The sequence below is a fragment of the Neoarius graeffei genome, chromosome 1 (genome assembly GCF_027579695.1).
Source record: "Neoarius graeffei isolate fNeoGra1 chromosome 1, fNeoGra1.pri, whole genome shotgun sequence".
In the NCBI taxonomy this organism is placed as follows: Eukaryota; Metazoa; Chordata; class Actinopteri; order Siluriformes; family Ariidae; genus Neoarius; species Neoarius graeffei.
Genome location: NC_083569.1, coordinates 61165609 through 61187399, shown reverse-complemented (window position 1 = coordinate 61187399; position 21791 = coordinate 61165609). Strand labels below are relative to the sequence as shown.

Here is a 21791-nt window from a genome sequence, read left to right as displayed (position 1 = left end):
GAGAAAGCGCAGCAGGAAAGATGGCTACGGCTAGTGAACAGCGCGCGTTTGACTCCGCTTTGGAATCAGTTTTAGAAGAATTAGACTTGGAGTTTTCGTTGAAACATGAGCAGGAAGAGGCTCTCCGCTCATTCCTTTTCAAGAAGGACGTTTTCGCTGTTATGCCGACCGGCTATGGCAAAAGTCTGATCTACCAGCTGGCTCCGCTCGTAGCCAAAAGGATGGGGCTAGTTTGTGCAGTACGAAGAATTAATAAACAGCTTTGAAACATTACTTTTTGATTGTTTCTTATTTTCCCGTTATTTTAAATTTAAGGGAAATTATTTCACCAAACACCACTAAATAAAAACTCTCAAAAACAGTTTAAGCAAACCCTTGAAAAACACTTGAAAAAAATAAGAGGGTATGTCAAGTATGTGGTACAGACTCCAAACTTGTGGTCATTATCTCCAAACTTCTTAATATCTAGAACCTGTTTATTAATTAATACGCATTTTGAAAAATTATTTATTTCAAGGCCTCCCCCACTGCTTTCTGTCGCTCTGACTACGTCACAGTCACTGTTGCGCTGATTGGTCAGAGCGTTGGCCTATACGCACAGAGACAGTTTGAAAGACAGCGGGTTGTTCCACCCCCACCCTTCGGAAATGTCTACAAGCGAGGCCAGACTAAATATTCACATTTAGTCTGGCTTGCCAGGCTAGAAAAAAAAAAACTGCATTTGTGGCAGTCGCAGGGCTGTAAAAACTCCTCTAATCGCTTCATTTGGATCAAATGCAACGATTGGATGGCCTGTCTACCTGCGCGCGCGCTTCCTGTGCACACATTGTGCGTGACTGCCTAGCCTTGTGGAAGACTCCAGGCATATTACAGTGCCTTGCAAAAGTATTCATCCCCCTTGGTGTTTGTCCTGTTTTGTCGCATTACAAGCTGAAATTAAAATACATTTTTTTTTTTTTTTTTGGGGTGGGGGGTTAGCACAACATGCCTACCACTTTAAAGGTGCAAATTATAATATCTCTCAGATTTAGATTTTGAATCAGAATCGTATGTTTGTGAAAGAGAGTCAGAACCAGAATCATGTGTGTTTGTGAGAGAGAAATAGAATCAGAACCAGAAGGAAGATATCGCGCGAAAATTTTTTGGTGACCTTGACCAGATGACCCTCAAAATGTTGGAGGTTCTATTTGAGACCAATGGCCATCTATCCTGAAAGTTTCATGAAGATTGGTCCAGCTGTTTTCCCCATAATATTGCTAACAAACAAAGAAACCCCACCGAAAACAATACCTCACCCCATGCTGGACTCCATCCCGGGCGAGGTAATCAAGATGAAAAAAAAAAAGAAATCTGGAGTGTGCGTAGGTATTCGCCCCCTAAGTAAGAGCTGATCCAACCAATTCACTTCATAAGTCATATAATTGGTTGATTTAAGATCCACCTGTGTGCAATCGAAGGGTCAAATGATGTCTGTGTAAATGAACCTGTTCTGGAAGGACCCTGACTCTGCAACACTACTAAAGCCTCAGTCACAACCGGCCGTACGTGCTCCTACGGCCGGTCTACGTGCAAAAAACGCAAGAAACGCACGGAGGGCGCGCGTGTGACTGATTTTCGAGCCGTAGACCGTCTGCAGAGGTTCTTTGTCATGTCAAACAAACTCTACGGGCGCTTACATTTTTTTCAGGTTGCAAGACAAACTTACGGCCAACGTGCGTCTTTCTCCATGAACAAAAAAAACTGCAGCGATTTGGGAAACGCCAAAAATCGCATGGCCAAAAAATCGTACGTCCGGTTGTGACCTAGGCTTAAGCAAGCAACATGAAAACCAAGGAGCCTCCAAACAGGTCAGAGACAAAGTTGTGGAGAAGTATAGATCAGGGTTGGGTTATAAAAATATCCCAAACTTTGAATATCCCAGGGAGCACCATTAAATCCATTATAGCAAAATGGAAAGAATATGGCACCACTACAAACCTGACGAGAAGGCCACTCACCAAAACTCTCAGACCAGGCAAGGAGGGCATTAATCAGAGATGCAACAAAGACACCAAAGATAACACTGAAGGAGCTGCAAAGATTCACAGCGGAGATGGGAGTATCTGTCCATAGGACCACTTTAAGCCGTACACTCCACAGAGTGGGACTTTATGGAAGAGTGGCCAGAAAAGCCATTGCTTAAGAAAACACATTTGGAGTTTGCCCAACAGCATGTGCAGTGTTCGAAATACCTGTCTGCATTTTGCAGAATGATTTTCAAGATTGCGGAAGAAAAATTAAACAACCTGCAATTTTGCAGAATGAAAAAATCAGGCTCGGGATTCAATGGTTCTCAATTTAGCAAACTAGCGGCGCGCGAACCTGACGGCGTTTTGCAGGTCAGAGTTGAGCAATATTTACGTAATACCGACGAAAGGCGACGACAACCAAATAAGGGCAGTTGCTATTTTCCAGTGTAAGATTTCGTCACTTTTAATACCCGCCGGGAGGACCCGACAACTACCTCGGCAGCGTTCGGCAGTTTCCGCCATGCATCTCCCAGAATTCAATGCGGCACAACAAACATGGCTCCCAAGAAGAGGATTGTTTCTTCGGGGCAAGAGTCTGACAAAAAACGCCAAGAAAACAAGGATGATTTTGTCGTATCTCAGCAAAACCGGCAGCCAGCGTGACTCCAGCAACAACAGCGACAGATCGTGCGTCCGCGAGGGTGACAAAAATGAAGACGGCAGCGCTCGAAACTAACGGTGTCCCGGGGACCATAAAAAATGTCATCGGGACACAAAATTATCATATCTGGGACAATCCTGGGACAATGGAAAAAAATAGATCTAGAGACGACAATTCCCCCGGGGGAAATCGTGAGAGTGATGCAGTGCGCGTCGCAGTCACAGTTGCCGGAGCTGAGCTGGACTGTATTTTTGTCTCTCTCTGCTCAGCGCGCGGGTGGGGGAGGGGCACACAAAAAGGGCAGCTTTCCGTCAGAGCGCTCCCTCCAAACAACGGGGGTTTACATGAAAACGGAAGGAGATATTCACAAACTTATTTCACATTGAGTGCCACAAGGGTCTCCTGAACACACTGATGTACTTTTTTTGTCTGTAGCGCAGCCACGTTTATAATGGCAGTCTATGGGGCTGCGCGCCTGCCCTCTCCTCACTTTCAGGCTTCTCATTCAAAAACTGCAAGTCCTATCGTGTAGGTAGACACATTGTGTGAATCAGGACAAGTGTGGCTACTACTTTGGAGAAAATTATGTGTGTAGAGTGAAAATTGGGGCTGAAAACACAGTTTAAATGAGAAAGTTTGAGCTATTTTTCCAAGCTCTCTACACTAACTTAACAAGCTGCACTGGTGTGTAACGCAATAGACACCCATTATAAAGCCGGAATTTCTCCAGGAACCCACATGGCGTTTGAGCTGGGACTGAGCCAAAAGTATAGAACCTAGCAAAAAGTTGAATGCCAGATCCACAGAGGAGAAGTCTCTCTACGTTTTAAAGTTTGAATCATGTCTCTAGGTGAAAGCATGCCAGAGCAGCGGATGTTTGAAAATGTGTGTAGTTTTTCAAATAATTCCATAGAAATGAATGGGAAATTTATCTAGGTCAAAGAAAATGAAATTAAGCACTGTAAATAATGTAAATGATTTCTATGACTAAAGGTTACAATAAAAAAAACTTGCATTACATTGCTTTACATTGCTGTTAAGATTGTGACCGAGGCTTTAGAGCAGCGAAGCCCCTGCAGTCGTTCTCAGTTCAGTTCATGACCTTGCACTTTAGAAGCCAGGCAAACACAATGAACCCAGACGTCTTTCTATTTGCCAGTTGGGTTTTATTCCTTAATGGCATCAGTTCTTTGCGTCATCGTAAGATGCAACAGAGTGTAGAATTGAAACCTTGCTTTTAATTTAAAACTACAGGTTGCAGATGTAAACACTGTGAATGAAGTACATTCTGGGTAACAATCTATTGTTTAAGCTAGAAACTTAATCTTGACAAAATGTAACATGAAAATGAATGTTTTGTTTCTTGAAGAACAGTTGTGTTCTATTTTTTATTGTGGTGATCCCTTTATTAGTATGTTGTGTGGAAGGATAATGTGTGGGTGTGATAACTAGTACATTTATGAATTAGTTGGTATACTTCAAGTTGTAGTAGCCCGTAGTGTCAGGGCGAGGGGGATGAAAGACCTGTGGAGGTATCATGGAATGATAACTTTGCTGCAGAGAAGGATCTGTGAAGACTGAAATTAAAAATAGTGAGAATAAGGAATTACAGTAATGCTATGAGTTGTAAAGCTAGATATGATGTAAATATAGGCATTATTAGGTTGAGAAGGGTGTAGTATGGAGGCTTGTGTATTTGCAGAAAATATTTCCAAATTGCAGAACAAAATTTTGACATTCTGCAATATTGCAGAACACTGGAAAAAAGTATTTCGACCACTGATGTGGCAGACTCCCCAAACACATGGAAGAAGATTCTCTGGTCAAATGAGACTAAAATTGATCTTTTTGGCCATCATGGGAAACGCCATGTGTGGCACAAACCCAACACCCTGAGAACACCATTCCTACAGTGAAGCATGGTGGTGGCAGCATCATGCTGTGGGGATATTTTTCATCTGCAGGGACAGGAAAGCTGGTCAGGGCTGAAGGAAAGATGGATGGCACTAAATACAGGACAATTCTGGAGTCGGCCAGAGGTTTGAGACTGGGATGAAGGTTCACATTCCAGCAGGACAATGACCCTAAACATACTGCTGAAGCTACACTGGAGTGGTTTAAAGGGAAACTTTTTTAAGTCTTGGAACGGCCTAATCAAAGCCCAGACCTCGATCCAATTGAGAATCTGTGGCATAACTTGAAGATTGCTGTACACCAACGCAACCCATCTAACTTGAAGGAGTTGGAGCAGTTTTGCTTTGAGGAATGGGCAAAAATTCCAGTGGCTAGATGTGCTAAGCTAATCGAGACATACCCCAAGAGACTTGCAGCTGTAAGGTCGCTCTACAAATATTGACTTTTTGTGGGGGGGTGAATACCTATGCACACTCCAGATTTCTGTTTTTTCATCTTATTGTTTGTGTCACAATAAAACGATAATTTTACCTTTAAAGTTGTAGGCATGTTGTGTAAATCAAATGGTGCGAACCCCCCCAAAATCCATTTTAATTCCAACTTGTAATGCGACAAAACAGGGCAAACACTTTTGCAAGACCCTGTATCGCTAGTTAAAGCTTGTGAGCTAGTCAACTCCTAACAATAGTCCTGTTTGTTGTTTACGTTCATTATGATGTTAGATGTTTTCTTCCATGTGAAATGAGAGAGTTGGATATGGCAATGAAGCAATACGTTAATGGAACATCATTATTTGGATTCTCACGTCTGATTGGTCAGAATGTGTTGATTCGTTCTGTGTAACAGCAGCTCTGACCGTAGCACCAGCTGAAATTCAAAGGACTTACAGCTTTTTAAATAAACACATTTGTTCTAATATGTTTTCATTTATATGGCAAGAGTTCATTCGTGGAAACTTGTATATTGGACGCACCACATTAATCCACATAAGTCTGTTAATAAATTGATTAGCAGTTGCTGTGGTGAAGTTTTCTGTAAGGAGATGATTTAACATCCATGGAAGGAGTCTCCAGTGTCAGCACTCTTTGTAACGCTTAGGTTTTCCACCACAAGAGTGTGTTCAGGACAGGGGGCTTTACGGTTTCTGATTTCTTGGTAACTGATTGAGCTGTGTTTTTATGTACTTGAAGTTAAGACGAGACACAAGACTCTGGCGAGAGAATACCTGTTGTGATAACAGGTAGGGATGCACCGATTTGTGTGATTCTTGGCGGATACCGATTTTTAAAAAAAGAATTTGGCCGATGACCAATTATATACCGATTGGGGGTTGTTATCCCCTGTTGGCTGAAAGACCCAAAGGGGGATTATGTTGTGGCGATTTCCATTTGTCTGTCCCGGGAAGGGTGCTCACCTTCTGAGATCAACTCCTCTCTCAATTTTTGGAGGAATTTCACCCAACTTGGCAAAAGGCATTGTTATATTGTCAGTAATATGCATATTGTAATTTCGTTCAGTTCAGTCACATTTTACCAGTGTCGCGGCCCTTGATTTAACAGAATTATCATTTGACGGTTTCATGAGTGAGCTTTCCTTCTGAAATCAACTCCTCTTACAGTTTGTGGAGGAATTTCACCAAACTTGGCAAAAGGCGTTGTTGTAGGACAGTTATGCGCATATTGAAATTTTGTTTAATTTGGGCAAATTTTACCAGAGTTATGCCCTTGATTATTAATAAACTTGTACTTTGGCAATTTCATCAAGGTGTGCTTGCTTTCTGAAATCAACTTCCTTCACAATTTTTTTTTTTTTTTTTAGATTTTTTTTACCTTTATTATTGGATAGGACAGTGTAGAGACAGGAAATGAGTGGGAGAGAGAGAGACGGGGAGGGATCGGGAAATGACCTCGGGTCGGAATCAAACCCGGGTCCCCGGATTTATGGTATGGCGCCTTATCCACCTGAGCCACGACGCCCCCCTTCACAATTTTTATCCCCCGCTGGCCGAAAGGCCCGAAGGGGGATTATGTCATGGCGATGTCTGTCCGTACCTGGAAGGGTGCTAACCTTCTGAAATCAACTCCTCTTGCAATTTTTGGAGGAATTTCACAAAACTTGGCAGGATTCTTTATGTCGGTAATACGTATATTGCAATTTCGTTCAATTCAGTCGCATTTCACCAGAGTTATGGCAGCGGGGGATATTGTGCTCTCCGAGCACTGTTGTTGTGTGCGTGGTGGTGTGTGTGGGTTTTTTTTTTTTTTGTGTGTGTGAGATTATTCCACAGGGAAACAAAGGGATAATTCTAAAAATAACTGAATTGTTTTAAAGCGTTTCAGCCCATCATTACACTATCTTAGAATGAGCACATTCTCAGTTGTACAAATTCATGAAAGCAATATTTAATAACCTTTTAACAAGAAATTCTTTTGGAAAAACTGTTTTTCAAAATCCCTTTAGCCTCTTCTACAATTGCCTACTTAATAAGAAGACTTTTCTGTACTTCCATAGCCCAACAAAAGCATCCTTTTGGTGAAACATGGATTAAATATAAATGTAAAAGTGACTCGAAAAGAGAAATAAAGTACAATTTAAAAATGGTAAGAAGTCAAATAAATAGGGTTTTTTTTTTTTCCCCCAAACAGAATACAAATGTTCTTGTGTCTATTGAACACAAACATAAAGTAGGCTGGGACATGGGCCTCTTTACAAAACAAAAGTTGTCCTGTTGGGGGAAAAACTGTACCATAATTAATTTAAAAATAAATCGCCATTACCTCACAGTCTATTTCTTAGAGAGATGCACGTTTTTCCTTACAAAGATGAGCATCTCTGCATTGGTGCAGCTCAGTCTGTTTCTCTTTTCATCCAAGATGCGAGACGCAGAGCTGAACAGCCGCTCCCTGTCCGTACTGGTGCACGGAGCACTCGGGTATTTGTGTGCCATTTGTGCCAGTGCTGGAAAACACGGGTGATTTTTGTTTCCCTGATATTCGAATGAATGCACCATCATTTCTAGGAATGGGAGGCTCTGCAAAGTCAGCATCCAGTTGCTGTAATGCCTTCGTCCTTGGTCAGTTTTCTTCCAGAATCTCCTCAAACATATCACGCAGAGTGGACCGTGCCCTGTCTGTGCGTGCCCTCTTGCAGGGATGAGTTTTCTGCTTTTTGGCAGATTTCCGCTTTTTCTGAGCAAAAATCGATATTATGCCAAATCCGTTGAGATTTTTTTTTCATTGAGGGGGGTTGGGGTATGTTCCTTCGTGATACTCAAGTGTATGACGATGTTACATGTTTACATTTTCGCCATCTTTAGTCTCGCTAAGGGTGTATTCAGACCAGGATAGTTCGATAGTTCACTTGCTTTGGTCCGAACCAAATGTTTTTTTTATTTTTTCATTTTGGTGCGGTGGGCGGCACGGTGGTGTAGTGGTTAGCGCTGTCGCCTCACAGCAAGAAGGTCCTGGGTTCGAGCCCCGGGGCCGGCGAGGGCCCTTCTGTGTGGAGTTTGCATGTTCTCCCCGTGTCCGCGTGGGTTTCCTCCGGGTGCTCCGGTTTCCCCCACAGTCCAAAGACATGCAGGTTAGGTTAACTGGTGACTCTAAATTGACCGTAGGTGTGAATGTGAGTGTGAATAGTTGTCTGTGTCTATGTGTCAGCCCTGTGATGACCTGGCGACTTGTCCAGGGTGTACCCCGCCTTTCGCCCGTAGTCAGCTGGGATAGGCTCCAGCTTGCCTGCGACCCTGTAGAAGGATAAAGCGGCTAGAGATAATGAGATGAGATGAGATGAGATTTTGGTGCGGTTCGCTTTCACACTGTACATTTTAGTAAGCGGACCAAAATCTGTCAACAAAGCCACGCGCCCTGAGGTCGTTCAGCTATTGGTCAGAGACGACACGCGCACAAAGCGTTAAGTTCAAAAGTAGTCATGGAGGCTTTCCGTGCTGTTATTCTTTTTAATGTCATCAAAGCTATACGTTTTTTCCAGTTTTTACTGTTTTCACAACTGTGCGATTACTATGCTGTTGTACAAGTAATTTATCAACGACGACGACAAAGGGCAAGGCGGCTACGGAGGATGCGCTGATGAGCGCACATCATGTTGTGACAGTTCTGGCTCTTCACGCAATAGATGAATTTCTTTTTTGCGTCGCTAGTACTGCCACTTTTTGAAAGAACGTCCCTGATTTTAATGTAGGTCTGACGGCGTTTCTTCACTTTTAGCCGACATTGTTCTGGGGAGCGCGTGAACCCCTTCTCCTTCATTTTCTCACTGAATACAGCAAACACGTCGGCATTTTTGTGTGTTCTCTCTAAAAGCTCAGATATGTGGACATCTGCCCATATATCCACAAGGGTGCGCGTTTCTTCCTCGGCCCACGTTTGCCCCCTACTCATTTTTTGTACTCTGTAGTCTAGCCTACCACTGGTCTGAATGACTGAACGACTGTTGTAAGGTTCCCTTGACAGCCGAAACAGTGTTTGCACTTTGCGGTGGAGTGTCAAGACTCTGTTTCCCATAATGCTCGACAAACGACGGAAGCTCCCGAGGTACAAAAAAGCAAAACTGTCGGATTAGGTCCGGTCTGCTTTCACACCTCCAAAAGATCTGCACCAGGGTTCCTTTGGTCCAGACCGAGTCCGACCTTGCAGCTTGGTCTTGGTCCGCTTGTTTGGTCCGGACCAGAGTTCGGTGGTTTGTATTCAGACCAACCCAAAAGGTCCGGACCAAGGGAAATTTGGTTCGTTTGGTCCGGACCAAACAACGTAGGTGTGAATATGCCATCAGTCTCGCAGTAGAATACGTGTTATCTACAATGTAATTGGCCAAAACATCGCTGGCGAGAGCATGATAGCCAATCATAACAGTTCTTACAAGAGTGTGAGAGAGAACAAAAGCCAATCATAACAGTTCTTACAAGAGTACCCGCATCTGTTCTATTTTATCGAAACTTGCACATGTTCATCGTCGCTGCGCTTCAAAAATACGTTTCTCTTTCGTATCGGCTTTTTTACTCAAAATGCCGAATACAATTGACAAGCGAGACGAAGCGAAGGTACGTGAAATCGATGCTGGTATAAAAAACAGAGAGAGGACTGCCAAGCTTTTGTCTTTGGCCAAAAGGCTGAAGAAGTCGAAATGATTAAATGAAAATGAGAAGTGACTGTGAACTATAAATAATTGTATAAAGTGTACACAGACATTATCCCATAAACTTAGCATTCGTTTGATTTAATAAATTGAACGTGTATATGATAGTCAGTAAATCTGAATTAATGCTGACAGTTTTGAAAACTTAAATATTTCAAAAGACTTTTTGAAATCATATGCAACTAATGAGGACATAGGGTGACTGACCTTTTCTCCCTAAGAAATTTTATTTAATATATAAACATTTTGATAATTAATAAAACTTACGTTTAATGTGAATTTAGTTTGTCATTTTTGTTGATCATAAATTATAACCATACCCTTGAATGTAGAATGTGATTTTTATTTTGAATTCAAACAATACTCCTATTGATTTGAAACATATATTTTCATGTAAATGTATAAAAAATACAACAGGTTTTTTATCTACTACAGCTCAGATTGCAGGAAAAGTGGTTTGTAAGGCCTTATTTTTCAAAATTTCCCTGGGGGGTATCCCTCCCAGACCCCCGGCTTCGGGCGCCATCTTGTTTTCTGCTTTTTTGGTGACCACCCACTCTCATCCCTGCTCTTGCTCTCTCTACCATCTCCAACCCTGGCAGCAGGCCGATCCATAAATTGCGTGTCAAGTGTTGCTTGTGCGCATTGTTTAAAGTCGCCATCAAAGTAGCGGTCCTTATATCTGGGGTCTAGTGAGGTTGCAATGGAGAAAATTGGATCAAACTCTCTTTGACCGACTCGATCTAATAATCCTCCAATAATGTGATTTTTGTTGTTTTCACACTATGGTCCGTGTCGGTCTCCTTACTCAAAAGACGTCTCGGGGCTCTCACCGAGGGATCACGTCAGCAGCTGATGCCTCCGATGAGCTGACTATTTCTCTTGTCAGTTGTTCACACGGGGAGAGAAGAGTGATAAAGTTTTTCAACTAATCCCCACTGGTGTGCAGTAAGGGTTGTGGGGAGGTCATAGTCTGCAGCATATGGAGCAAGTGCATGCTTTTTGTTCTAGAAGGCTCTGCATCATGTCGAATGTACTATTCCACCGAGTGGCCACATCTTGGGGCCTCTGCATGCTCTTGCGACAAGGCTTTCGCAGATAGCTTTTCGCAGACAGTTGTAATTTATCGTTGAGCGGGGAGTAATAGGCGTGCGCGATGTTATTCACCGCCACAACACAAGGGGGCGCGAAGTCACGAAATCGCTAGGAGTAGTTGGTGGGTGTGGTTAGTGGAGTGTTTATCCTCCGGTTACTTATAATGACTAGAACTGGAGTCGTATAGATGTACGTACTTCCTCGATCAACCGCTCTTCGTGCTGCTCCATCTTCACTCGTGTTTTTAAAAATGGCGGTCGTGAAAACAAACCAAACCGGGAAAGTAGGGAAGCGGAAGTGCGTGTACAGCGGATGTAGAGTGGACCAATCGGAGCCCTCTTGTCTGCGACGCTGTCTGCGAGGCTTCTGCGGTGGTCACAATTTTTGGGAGGTGCGCGCAGAGCATCTGCGAAGGTGGGGGGGGCTACGCAGACGCTATCTGCGGCGCCGTCTGCGAGGACTGGGTTGTCAGCATAAATTGGCCTTTACTGTAGCCTTTTTGGTTACATCCCCAACTGGACCTGCACCGCCTGCAGGCGGGAGTGAGTGTTTTAAAGTGACCAGCTATCTTTCGGCTTATTGCCACGACATCTGAGATGCTGCACTGGATCATAACACCATCCTGGACGGCCAGCTGCAGGGTGTGAGCCACGCAGCCAAAACTAGCCACGCCGCTATCCGTCATAGCTTTCACCACATTTCTGGTGTTATCTCTCACAACAGCATGCACTTTAGATTTCCACATTTCAAACATTTTTCTCAAATGCCTCTGAGATGACGAGTGCAGAGTGGGAGCCTGTCAACTCCTGGGAGTGTAGCACCACTTTTATCGGTTTAAAGTCCTTGTCACCCCACTGTGCTGTGAGGCTAAGCATGCTCACTGGGCCAACATCCAAACTCCAGTTGTAAAACTGACGGCAGGGATGTCACAAGCCAGTGGTTCATGAATGTATGTGGCCACAGCGTTGTACGTTTTGCCGACATCTGTCTCCCTGAAATGGCGGCGGCTGGGCAGTGTGTAGCGGGGCTCCATATACTCCATCAGGCCTCGAAATCCTGTGTCCTCCACTACGGAGAAAGTAGTGGTGGTCATCTAATGTGATGAATTCCATCACCTTTTTAGTAATCTCTTTAGCTTTGGGGCTGTCAAATGCTCCCCCCCCAAAAAAAAAATACTGTGCTAATCAAGGACCGAGTCCTGCTGGTAGCGGTTTGTTCATCTCTCCGTGTTTTTTAAATCCGCTTTCACGTAATTGTTGTATTCTCCCTCGTGGCTGATGAGATTTGATGTGTTAAAATTCTTAGATGTAATTAGCACCTCCTCTTGAAATTGCACTCGAACATGTCTTACAAACCACACATCGCGGATTTGTCTCCGAGACGGTGAAATACTCCCACACAGCCAACATTTTTCGCTCACTTTGAAAACAAGCCACAGGTGCGCTCGGCACTTTTTGCCTTGTGCCGTGTGCAGCCAGTTCTGTAACTACTGTCCGAGTCTGACCGTCCGACCGCAAATGACCAGAACATCGGCGAATTCAGTTTTATTTACCAATAGGTCGATGGTAGTCAGCAAAGGGAATATCAGCCTTGACCGATGTATCGGTGCATCCCTAATAACAGGAAGTACCTTGTCTCATGGATGTTCACACATTATTAAATCTGAGTGTAAATGGTTAAAAAGAGTGATGAATTGTAATTGTTTGCAAATGTTTGTGGTGGAAGAGGAATAAAACACTTTGGGACATGTTTGTAGGTAAATAATCCAGTTCGGTCTGGTAATGGCACTCCTCTGACATCACAACTTCCTGTCATTAATTATTTTCCCATTACAGCACATTCTGTTGTGGTGGTGGTGGTGTTGTTTTTTTTCTTACTTGGCAGAGTACGTGAAAGATTTTTAAGTAAACACCATTCAAACCCAGCAGCACACTTGAACGGAAACTTCCAGAAGACCGGACCCTAAACACTAGTGGAGAGACTTCCACCAAAGACTGTACAGAATGTGCTAAGTGCCTGTCCCCAACACAAGAGGGCAAATTCCACAGGTCAGGACTCTAGCGGTCTCCCTACACCTAAAGGGCAAGGAGCATGGGTGTTATGAAAACCGTATATACCCCTTTTCCACCAAATCAGTTCCAGGGCTGGTTCGGGGCTGGTGCTGGTTCACAACTCGTTCAACTTGCGAGCCAGCTGAGAACCAGTTCGCTTTTCCATAGCTCACGGTGCTAAGCGGAGACACGTCATTACGTCGCTGTATATGTCAGTTACGTCGTTGTATACATCAGTTACGTCGCTGCGTTTGCATAAACCTTGGCGCGAATATCGAAGCAAAAACAACACGGAAGAAACAGCAACAACAACAAGAATAATAATGATGGATGACTTTGCGTTTGTACAGCTGCTGCTTCTCGTCGCTTAAAAATGGCGATCTTTCGCGGTCTTATTGTTGTTGGTCTTAACAACAACGCCCCCCCGCTGACGTAAGTGGTTCTTTCCTCTGGCCCAGCAGAGAGTTGGTGCTAGCCTGGAACCGGTTTTTCTGGCCCCAGAGCCAGTTCTTTGTTCAGTGGAAACAGAAAACCCGGTTCCAAACTAAGCACTGGCCCCGAATCAGCCCTGGAACTGCTTTGGTGGAAAAGGGGCAATAGACAACTATTAAACTGGAACAGCCCCGTATGAACAGGGGGACTAACCACCTCACCTCACATACCCACAACGTTGCTCCGACGCATTTACCTCAACGGTTCGACTCAAATTCACACCTCTGGACCCTGCTGTCATGTCCGTCTCATTGGGCCAGAACTGTGAATCATACAGTGGGGATTTTTGATAAAACTGGTAAAAACCCCTTTGGACAAGTGGAAAAAAAAATGTTGCTGGAAAAACTCATTTCTGCGGAGTTATCAGGTTGTGCTTTGTGTTGCTGATTGTTTTCTCCAACCACAGATCCCTTGATGATTGCTGCCTGAAGGGAAACCCCCCCCCCCCCCCCCCAATTTTCGAAATGGCTGTTGTCCAGCTGTAACTCTTGTCCCTAATCAATGACCAGCAGTTATGAGACTTTGTTTATATGGAACAGTGATGTCAGATTGCCGTTTTGAACAGCTGAAGTCAAGCACTGTTTGTGATTACTGTCTAGACGTGATGATTTTTTTAAATTTGATCGCCCGCCAATTCCCACCCACAAGCCAATTGTCCCGTATAATAGCTGTGAGCCGGGGAGTATGAAGGCTAACGTGCTTCACGGAGACATATGAAACCAGCCAACCGCATCTTTTCAAGCTGTTGCTTATGCCTTGTCACTCACTTGCTATCTGCCCTCTTCCGCATACATGAGATCACAGATGCCTGTGATCGACTAGTGTTTCTGTGATGAGAAAGGGAGTAAATCTTCCCTCCCACCCAGAGGCCCCTGAACCACAGATGGCTGTGACGTCGTCAGGATTTGAACTTGCAGCCTTCCTCCCAAAGGGGATGTCTTGTGTGTTTTTTATTTATTTTAAATGGATGATTTAATGCTGTTTTATATTTTTAGACTAGGATGGCATAAAGTGAAAACTAACACCTCTGTCTGTCTGGTGCAGACTCGAACTCTGACTCATGGATATCAGATATGGGCTAAGCCACATTATCGTCGTGCCCCCACCCCTGTCTCATCATAGGCTATATTTGGTTGAGTGCAAGACAACAAATGTGTGTGACATCAAAACAGAACATTAACAAATTTGAGTCAATAATACTTTGGCCTACTTAATTACATATTTGCTTAGTTATGAATCATGCGCCATGTCTTGTCTTGGGATTTTGGCTCCTCTTATTTGTCCGTCTGAGATTCCTCCAGCCTTGTTCTATGATTTTTTGCAGTAGTGGTGGAAGCAGTAGTTCCAGCAATGGCCTCAGCTCCAGCTCCCATACCAGGTTACATCTCCAGTTCTCTGGAGAACAGCCCCAGCCAAAACGTGAGTGCATACTACTGTTACAGCCACTATGTTCTCTCAACCACACTTTTATTTATTTATATATATATATATATATATATATATATATATATATATATATATATATATATATATATATATATATGAGTGATTCCACGCTTATGGGTACTGAAATGGGGACATGAACTCATTCACCTAAAACCATTTCTTTTTTTACCATCAGGTCACAAAACATGTAATCTTTAATGAATGATATGTTAAAAGATAACTTTAATTTTCTGAGATGTAATAAAAACATATTTACATGCCAAAGTCAAGCCTATGAGTTCCAAAATGATGTCTGTTACATTACTTCTGTTACGATTGTCCATCTCGCGTCTGTTACAAATGAATTACAATCTAGCTATATACCATGTTAATCTTATTGAAAGAATGTGTATGTTTATTCTACTACACATGTTTATTAATTATATTTGCTAAAACATCACCTTCCGATGTTTCAGAAAGTAATTCTACATTGTTAAAATTGAGAATATATATGTCCACAACACTTCTGTTACGTTCTGACTTTGGCATATAAATATGTTTTTATTACATCTCAGAAAATTAAAGTTATCTTTTAACATAGCATTCATTAAAGATTACATGTTTTGTGACCTGATGGTAAAAAAAAATAAATGGTTTTAGGTGAATTTTTAAAAATAAGTTCATGTCCCCATTTCAGTACCCATAAGCGTGGAATCACTCATATATATATACACACACCTTCTTTCTGATGAGGTTTAGTTTTATTTGACTCCACTTCATATTTCTGTGGCTTGTTTTTCAAAGCACATGTCAATACTGCAGGTGAAATTGATCATACACGATGTGAACAATGACCATCGTCTTTGCTCTGTTAGGTCGAGGTAGGCTAGACTTTCTCTGGTGGCGTTAATACAACCCCGATTCCAAAAAAGTTGGGACAAAGTACAAATTGTAAATAAAAACGGAATGCAATGATTTGGAAGTTTCAGAATTCCATATTTTATTCAGAATAGAACATAGATATATCAAATGTTTAAACTGAGAAAATGTATCATTTAAAGAGAAAAATTAGGTGATTTTAAATTTCATGACAACACATCTCAAAAGTTGGGACAAGGCCATGTTTACCACTGTGAGACATCCCCTTTTCTCTTTACAACAGTCTGTAAACATCTGGGGACTGAGGAGACAAGTTGCTCAAGTTTAGGGATAGGAATGTTAACCCATTCTTGTCTAATGTAGGATTCTAGTTGCTCAACTGTCTTAGGTCTTTTTTTGTCGTATCTTCCGTTTTATGATGCGCCAAATGTTTTCTATGGGTGAAAGATCTGGACTGCAGGCTGGCCAGTTCAGTACCCGGACCCTTCTTCTACGCAGCCATGATGCTGTAATTGATGCAGTATGTGGTTTGGCATTGTCATGTTGGAAAATGCAAGGTCTTCCCTGAAAGAGACGTCGTCTGGATGGGAGCATATGTTGCTCTAGAACCTGGATATACCTTTCAGCATTGATGGTGTCTTTCCAGATGTGTAAGCTGCCCATGCCACACGCACTAATGCAACCCCATACCATCAGAGATGCAGGCTTCTGAACTGAGCGCTGATAACAACTTGGGTCGTCCTTCTCCTCTTTAGTCCGAATGACACGGCGTCCCTGATTTCCATAAAGAACTTCAAATTTTGATTCGTCTGACCACAGAACAGTTTTCCAGTTTGCCACAGTCCATTTTAAATGAGTCTTGGCCCAGAGAAGACATCTGCGCTTCTGGATCATGTTTAGATACGGCTTCTTCTTTGAACTATAGAGTTTTAGCTGGCAACGGCAGATGGCACAGTGAATTGTGTTCACAGATAATGTTCTCTGGAAATATTCCTGAGCCCATTTTGTGATTTCCAATACAGAAGCATGCCTGTATGTGATGCAGTGCCGTCTAAGGGCCCAAAGATCACGGGCACCCAGTATGGTTTTCCGGCCTTGACCCTTACACACAGAGATTCTTCCAGATTCTCTGAATCTTTTGATGATATTATGCACTGTAGATGATGATATGTTCAAACTCTCTGCAATTTTACACTGTCGAACTCCTTTCTGATATTGCTCCACTATTTGTCGGTGCAGAATTAGGGGGATTGGTGATCCTCTTCCCATCTTTACTTCTGAGAGCCGCTGCCACTCCAAGATGCTCTTTTTATACCCAGTCATGTTAATGACCTATTGCCAATTGACCTAATGAGTTGCAATTTGGTCCTCCAGCTGTTCCTTTTTTGTACCTTTAACTTTTCCAGCCTCTTATTGCCCCTGTCCCAACTTTTTTGAGATGTGTTGCTGTCATGAAATTTCAAATGAGCCAATATTTGGCATGAAATTTCAAAATGTCTCACTTTTGACATTTGATATGTTGTCTATGTTCTATTGTGAATACAATATCAGTTTGAGATTTGTAAATTATTGCATTCCGTTTTTATTTCCAATTTGTACTTTGTCCCAAATTTTTTGGAATTGGGGTTGTAAATATTACACTTCACTGTCATCCTGTGCTATATAGGATCCAGATTTCTGCTGTAAGCAAAAGTGCATTACCATGTACCACTCGTTCCAGCAGGTTTACTTTTACATTACACTTAATGAAGTGTCCAAAACGGCAAGCACGTTATGTTTAACAGTTATTCGCCGAAGGCGAGGTGAATATGGGTGAATAATAAGAGATGAAGTTGAGGTTATTGTTCACCGATATTCACTGAGCTTGAGACAGATAATTGTTTTCGTATGAATACACCGGTGATTATTTAAAAAAAATTTAATTGTATTTTTAAAAAAAAATCATTTATTTCAGTCTTCAAAAGTGGTATGCAAATGTAATGCACGCAGACTTTTCGCTTATCTACGCCGAGTCACATAAAATCCTTTGTTTTGAAACGGATAAAATGAATCCCAAGCCCACCTTACCTTTTGAGTAGTTTTAGACCAAACTTCATAGCATCTTTAGTGCTTTTCGGAACAGCATTTTCTTTCATCACTTGCAATTCTTCCTCACTTACAAAGGCGATCAGCCGCCATTTTGCCAAGTCACTCAAGGTGATTATCGAGAAATAATCCGAATCTCTCGACCAATTAGCGTGCATGGGTTCCTATAATCACCTGCGTATTTATACTAAACACGATTATTTATATTTATCCCTAAATTAGCCTTCACAATATCGATATACAGGGCTCGAAATTCGCGGTGGTCCGGTCGCCCGAGGCGACTTAATTTGTCATTTGGCGGGTAATTCCTGTCACTAGGCAGCCCGGCTGGCTAGTTGAAAATAAAAAATATATATGAAGCGAAGATTCAGACTAGGGCTGTGCGATATATCGAATATACTTGATATATCTCTGAAAATTCTGTGTGAGATACATAAAATTATTATATTGTAACTATCGAGTATTTTATGGTCATCTGCCGACTTGCATTTGTTTAAAACCTTTTCTGGTGGTTTTCTCCCTGTCCCTCAGGCAGTAACGTGAAGGGCTGCCTAAGGGTAAAAAAAAAAAAAAAGTCATGCACTCGCCAACCAATCCCGGGTGACATCTAGGTTCTGAAAGGAACTTGCGGGAAGATTTTCTAGTTTCGGTTTCTGGTTTCTAGTCAGCGCTGACTCAGTTCGTGCAATCGCTGGTGTTGCATAGGCTACCGTGTAAGCTCTGTCAATTTCAGCGACAAATTAAAAATGGAAGCGGACGAATTGGTTCCTAAAAGAACTAGTAAGGGGTCAGTCATCTGGCGTTTTTTTTGGATATCGCGAGGAGGACGTGGAACAGCAAATGCCAGTTTGTAAAGTGTGCAAAAAAAAAAAGTATCAAAATACTCGGGTCTTGAAATAAATGCACATTAGTCATGACCAATGGTAACTACTCTTTTTTGTTATTTTTGACAGAAGTAAAATTCATACATGAACAAATTTTGGCCAGTTGATTTTCTGTTTGGCTAGTTACTTTGGAAGGTAACTAGTCCGGCTGGCTGGTGAAAAAATATCTGAATTTTGAGCCCTGATATAGCAGAACTCTGCAATATTCAAGCACAGATTTTTTTTTTTTTTTCTTTGTGTGAGAGAAATTGAACACTTTTTTATTTTAATGATCTAAAAACCAGTGGCGGGTCCTGAAAATTTTCTCAGGAGGGGCAAATTATCCAATAATGTCATAAGGTGACTCATTCAACAGGTACATTATAGGTAGCCAGACATTATTGACTCTCTTTTGTTTTCTCTCTGCATATCACAGTTCTATGCCACTTCTGTCCACTAGATGGCAGCACATTACAGAAATCTTTTCCCTGTAGCTACCTAAGCTATTGAGGTATTTCACCTGACGTCACAGGGTCACGTGACGCCCCGGTGTCCGCCATTTTGGACGGCAAGCTAGCTAATGTCAACAACAGTAGCTAGTATGTTACTGTAGCAATGTTTACGTTCAGTCATTTGGATGACTGTTAAAACCTTTCAGTCTCAAGTTTTTCCTTTACTGGATTTACTAGTTTACTGAGCCAGCCAGCCCCGGAGCGCTAGCTAGCCGGCCAGCCAGCCAGCCCCGGAGCGCTAGCTAGCCGGCCAGCCAGCCAGCCCCGGAGCGCTAGCTAGCCGGCCAGCCAGCCAGCCCCGGAGCGCTAGCTAGCCGGCCAGCCAGCGAGCCCCGGAGCGCTAGCTAGCCGGCCAGCCAGCCCCGGAGCGCGCTCAGTAAACTAGTAAATACAGTAAAGGAAAAACTTATAACGGGCCATGTCTCAACAGACTAAGAAGTTATTTCAATGACATTTAATAACATTTTGTTTATCCTGAGGACCGAAAGTAAATGAAAATGTGAACAAATCTTAGCTGTCAGTGAACAATCCTGGTGGAAGCAGGTAAATGTCATTCTCTAAGCCTGCTAACCTCAATTTTTGCAAATGCCTCTCCCTCTGCTCGCCCTGTAAATGCCCTACGTCGCTGGATAGTGAAGGTGTTTTCTGCATCTCGCTCCTTTTTCTTTTATGTTTTTCGTTTGTCGCCTTCCTCGCATTCAAACTGATTCAAGCCGTGCCGTCCAAAATGGCAGCATCACATGACTTGGTCACGTGAGTGAAATACCTCAATAGACCCTTTTCAGTCACGTGACCTTCGTAAACGCAACCGCCATTTTGGACATGTAGTGGACTTCGGCTCGAATCGGTTTGAATGCGAGGAAGGCGACAAACATAAAAGAAAAAGGAGCGAGATGCAAAAAACTGTATTTAATAGTTTACTGTAATTATGATCTGGCAGCTATTTACACCGGATCCAGTGTAAATAGCTGACGGAGCCAACGTCCGAGGTTGCCGGAGCGCGCTCCGGAACCTCGGACGTTGGCTCCGGCAGCTATTTACACTGGATCCGGTGTAAATAGCTGCCAGATCATAATTACAGTAAACTAGAATGGAATGTTAACAGCAATATAATGCCTTTTCTGGCTAATTTTATTCGTCTTACCTCCAACAAAGTGGTCACTACACAAGCGTTGGTATGCCGCTATCCATCTTCTCCGTCGGTCAGCATCTACCGGGATCCGATAAAATGATAACCCTTGCCTTGTTTGTTGATGGTTGCTACATTCAGGTGCACAACAATATAGTGGCATGATGGAAGTCTTGCTGAAAATAAACACTTTCTTTGCTGCCGTTCCTCAATGTTGGCTGTGGTAAACTACTGGTAGTACATGTCCAAAATGGCGGACGTGTTTGTCGTGACGTCACGTGAAAAGGGTCAATAGGCTGTGGTGTAAAGTTGCAAACAACATTCACAATCGAAGAATAGTTTGGCTCCACAATGACCAATTCCAATTATCACGATTCACATTATTTCAATATTGTATGATGTGAAGGATATCTTTATAAAAGATATGTCCAACAACTAAATAAGAAAGGAAACCATATTTTTAAAAAATAATACATATTTATTTGCCAATCTTGAAAGTACTGTTCTACAGAATGTTCTGTAAATAGATTTTGTACTTCAAACTCCATGACCAGCAAGAATTTTACAGACTGTGCAACTTAAGGATAACAGGAAAGTGCACTTACTGTAACAAAACATTGTAAATAGTTGGCTAACAACAATAGCAGTTGAATAAATAGATGAGTGGATATTTAGATCTTGCAATTACTGGTATTTACCAAGGATATTACCAAAGTGCTAACTCTCAGAGCGAAGTGTGGCAAATATAAAAATGCACATTGAAAACATCAAAAGTGAACGGGTTCTGTGACTGTGTGTGTGAAAGTCACGAAGTCAACCAAACCCAGAAAAACACCACGGTGACTGGAGCCCTCAGTTTCGTCTTTGCCTCGTAGAGCTAACTCGAACACTCCACAAAATTTCACGCATTGGATGAGCTGGTTTAATATGTGCCTGTTCTTGCTCACCTCATCATTATGGCGGTGAACTGCTAGCCTGTAGCCCTCATCCGGTTGTGTAGCGATGTTCACTCTCCCAAAAGCCGAAAATTTCAGGCAGCTGCCCATGTGAATCTTTGATGACTCGTTTTTTTATTTTCTCCGACAAATGACGCATGTCCGAAACTCCAGTGACCGTCCAAGCAGTGTTGTCCATGGAGCCACCTCCAGGGTGGAAAAGTAAGCAGGGGTAGCAGAAAACCGCTGAGGCGTCCTTGCAGCCAACTCGCCAGGATTTGCGCTGGCACCATGTTGAAGTAAAACCTCGAGTATATGATTTCCCCCCCTTGTCGAAATTTGTTTTATGTTTAGATTTGGTCGAGGGGGGTCCAGCTTGTTTTGTTGCCAATTTAGCTCGATTTGATCGCTGACTAAATGGAACTTCTTTTAAGGACCGCACTGAATTGCTTTCCGCATCCATCTCACCTCAGAAACTGAGCGGATCGAACGCAACTTTGCCGCGCTTCGCAGTGACAAAAGCATGTTAGGGCAAGCCCCCCCGGAACCCATAGAGATTGCATTGAAGTGTCAGTCAGGAGAAAAAA

The 21791-nt window shown here is 42.7% G+C and overlaps 1 protein-coding gene across 3 annotated transcripts in view; it reads left to right on the top strand.

The window, feature by feature from the left end:
* The window catches only part of mtm1 (myotubularin 1), a 134334-nt gene that overhangs the window by 22372 nt on the left and 90171 nt on the right, over positions 1-21791 (top strand). Inside the window, exons 1-2 of one of the 3 annotated variants that reach the window (XM_060935999.1) lie at positions 14466-14529; positions 14704-14795. In XM_060935999.1, the coding sequence (XP_060791982.1) occupies positions 14727-14795 (69 nt within the window). In that variant the 5' untranslated portion in view covers positions 14466-14529; positions 14704-14726. Of the gene's footprint in view, positions 1-14465; positions 14530-14700; positions 14796-21791 lie in introns of those variants that run through there. The other 2 variants (XM_060935982.1, XM_060935990.1) reach the window with 2 other exon arrangements.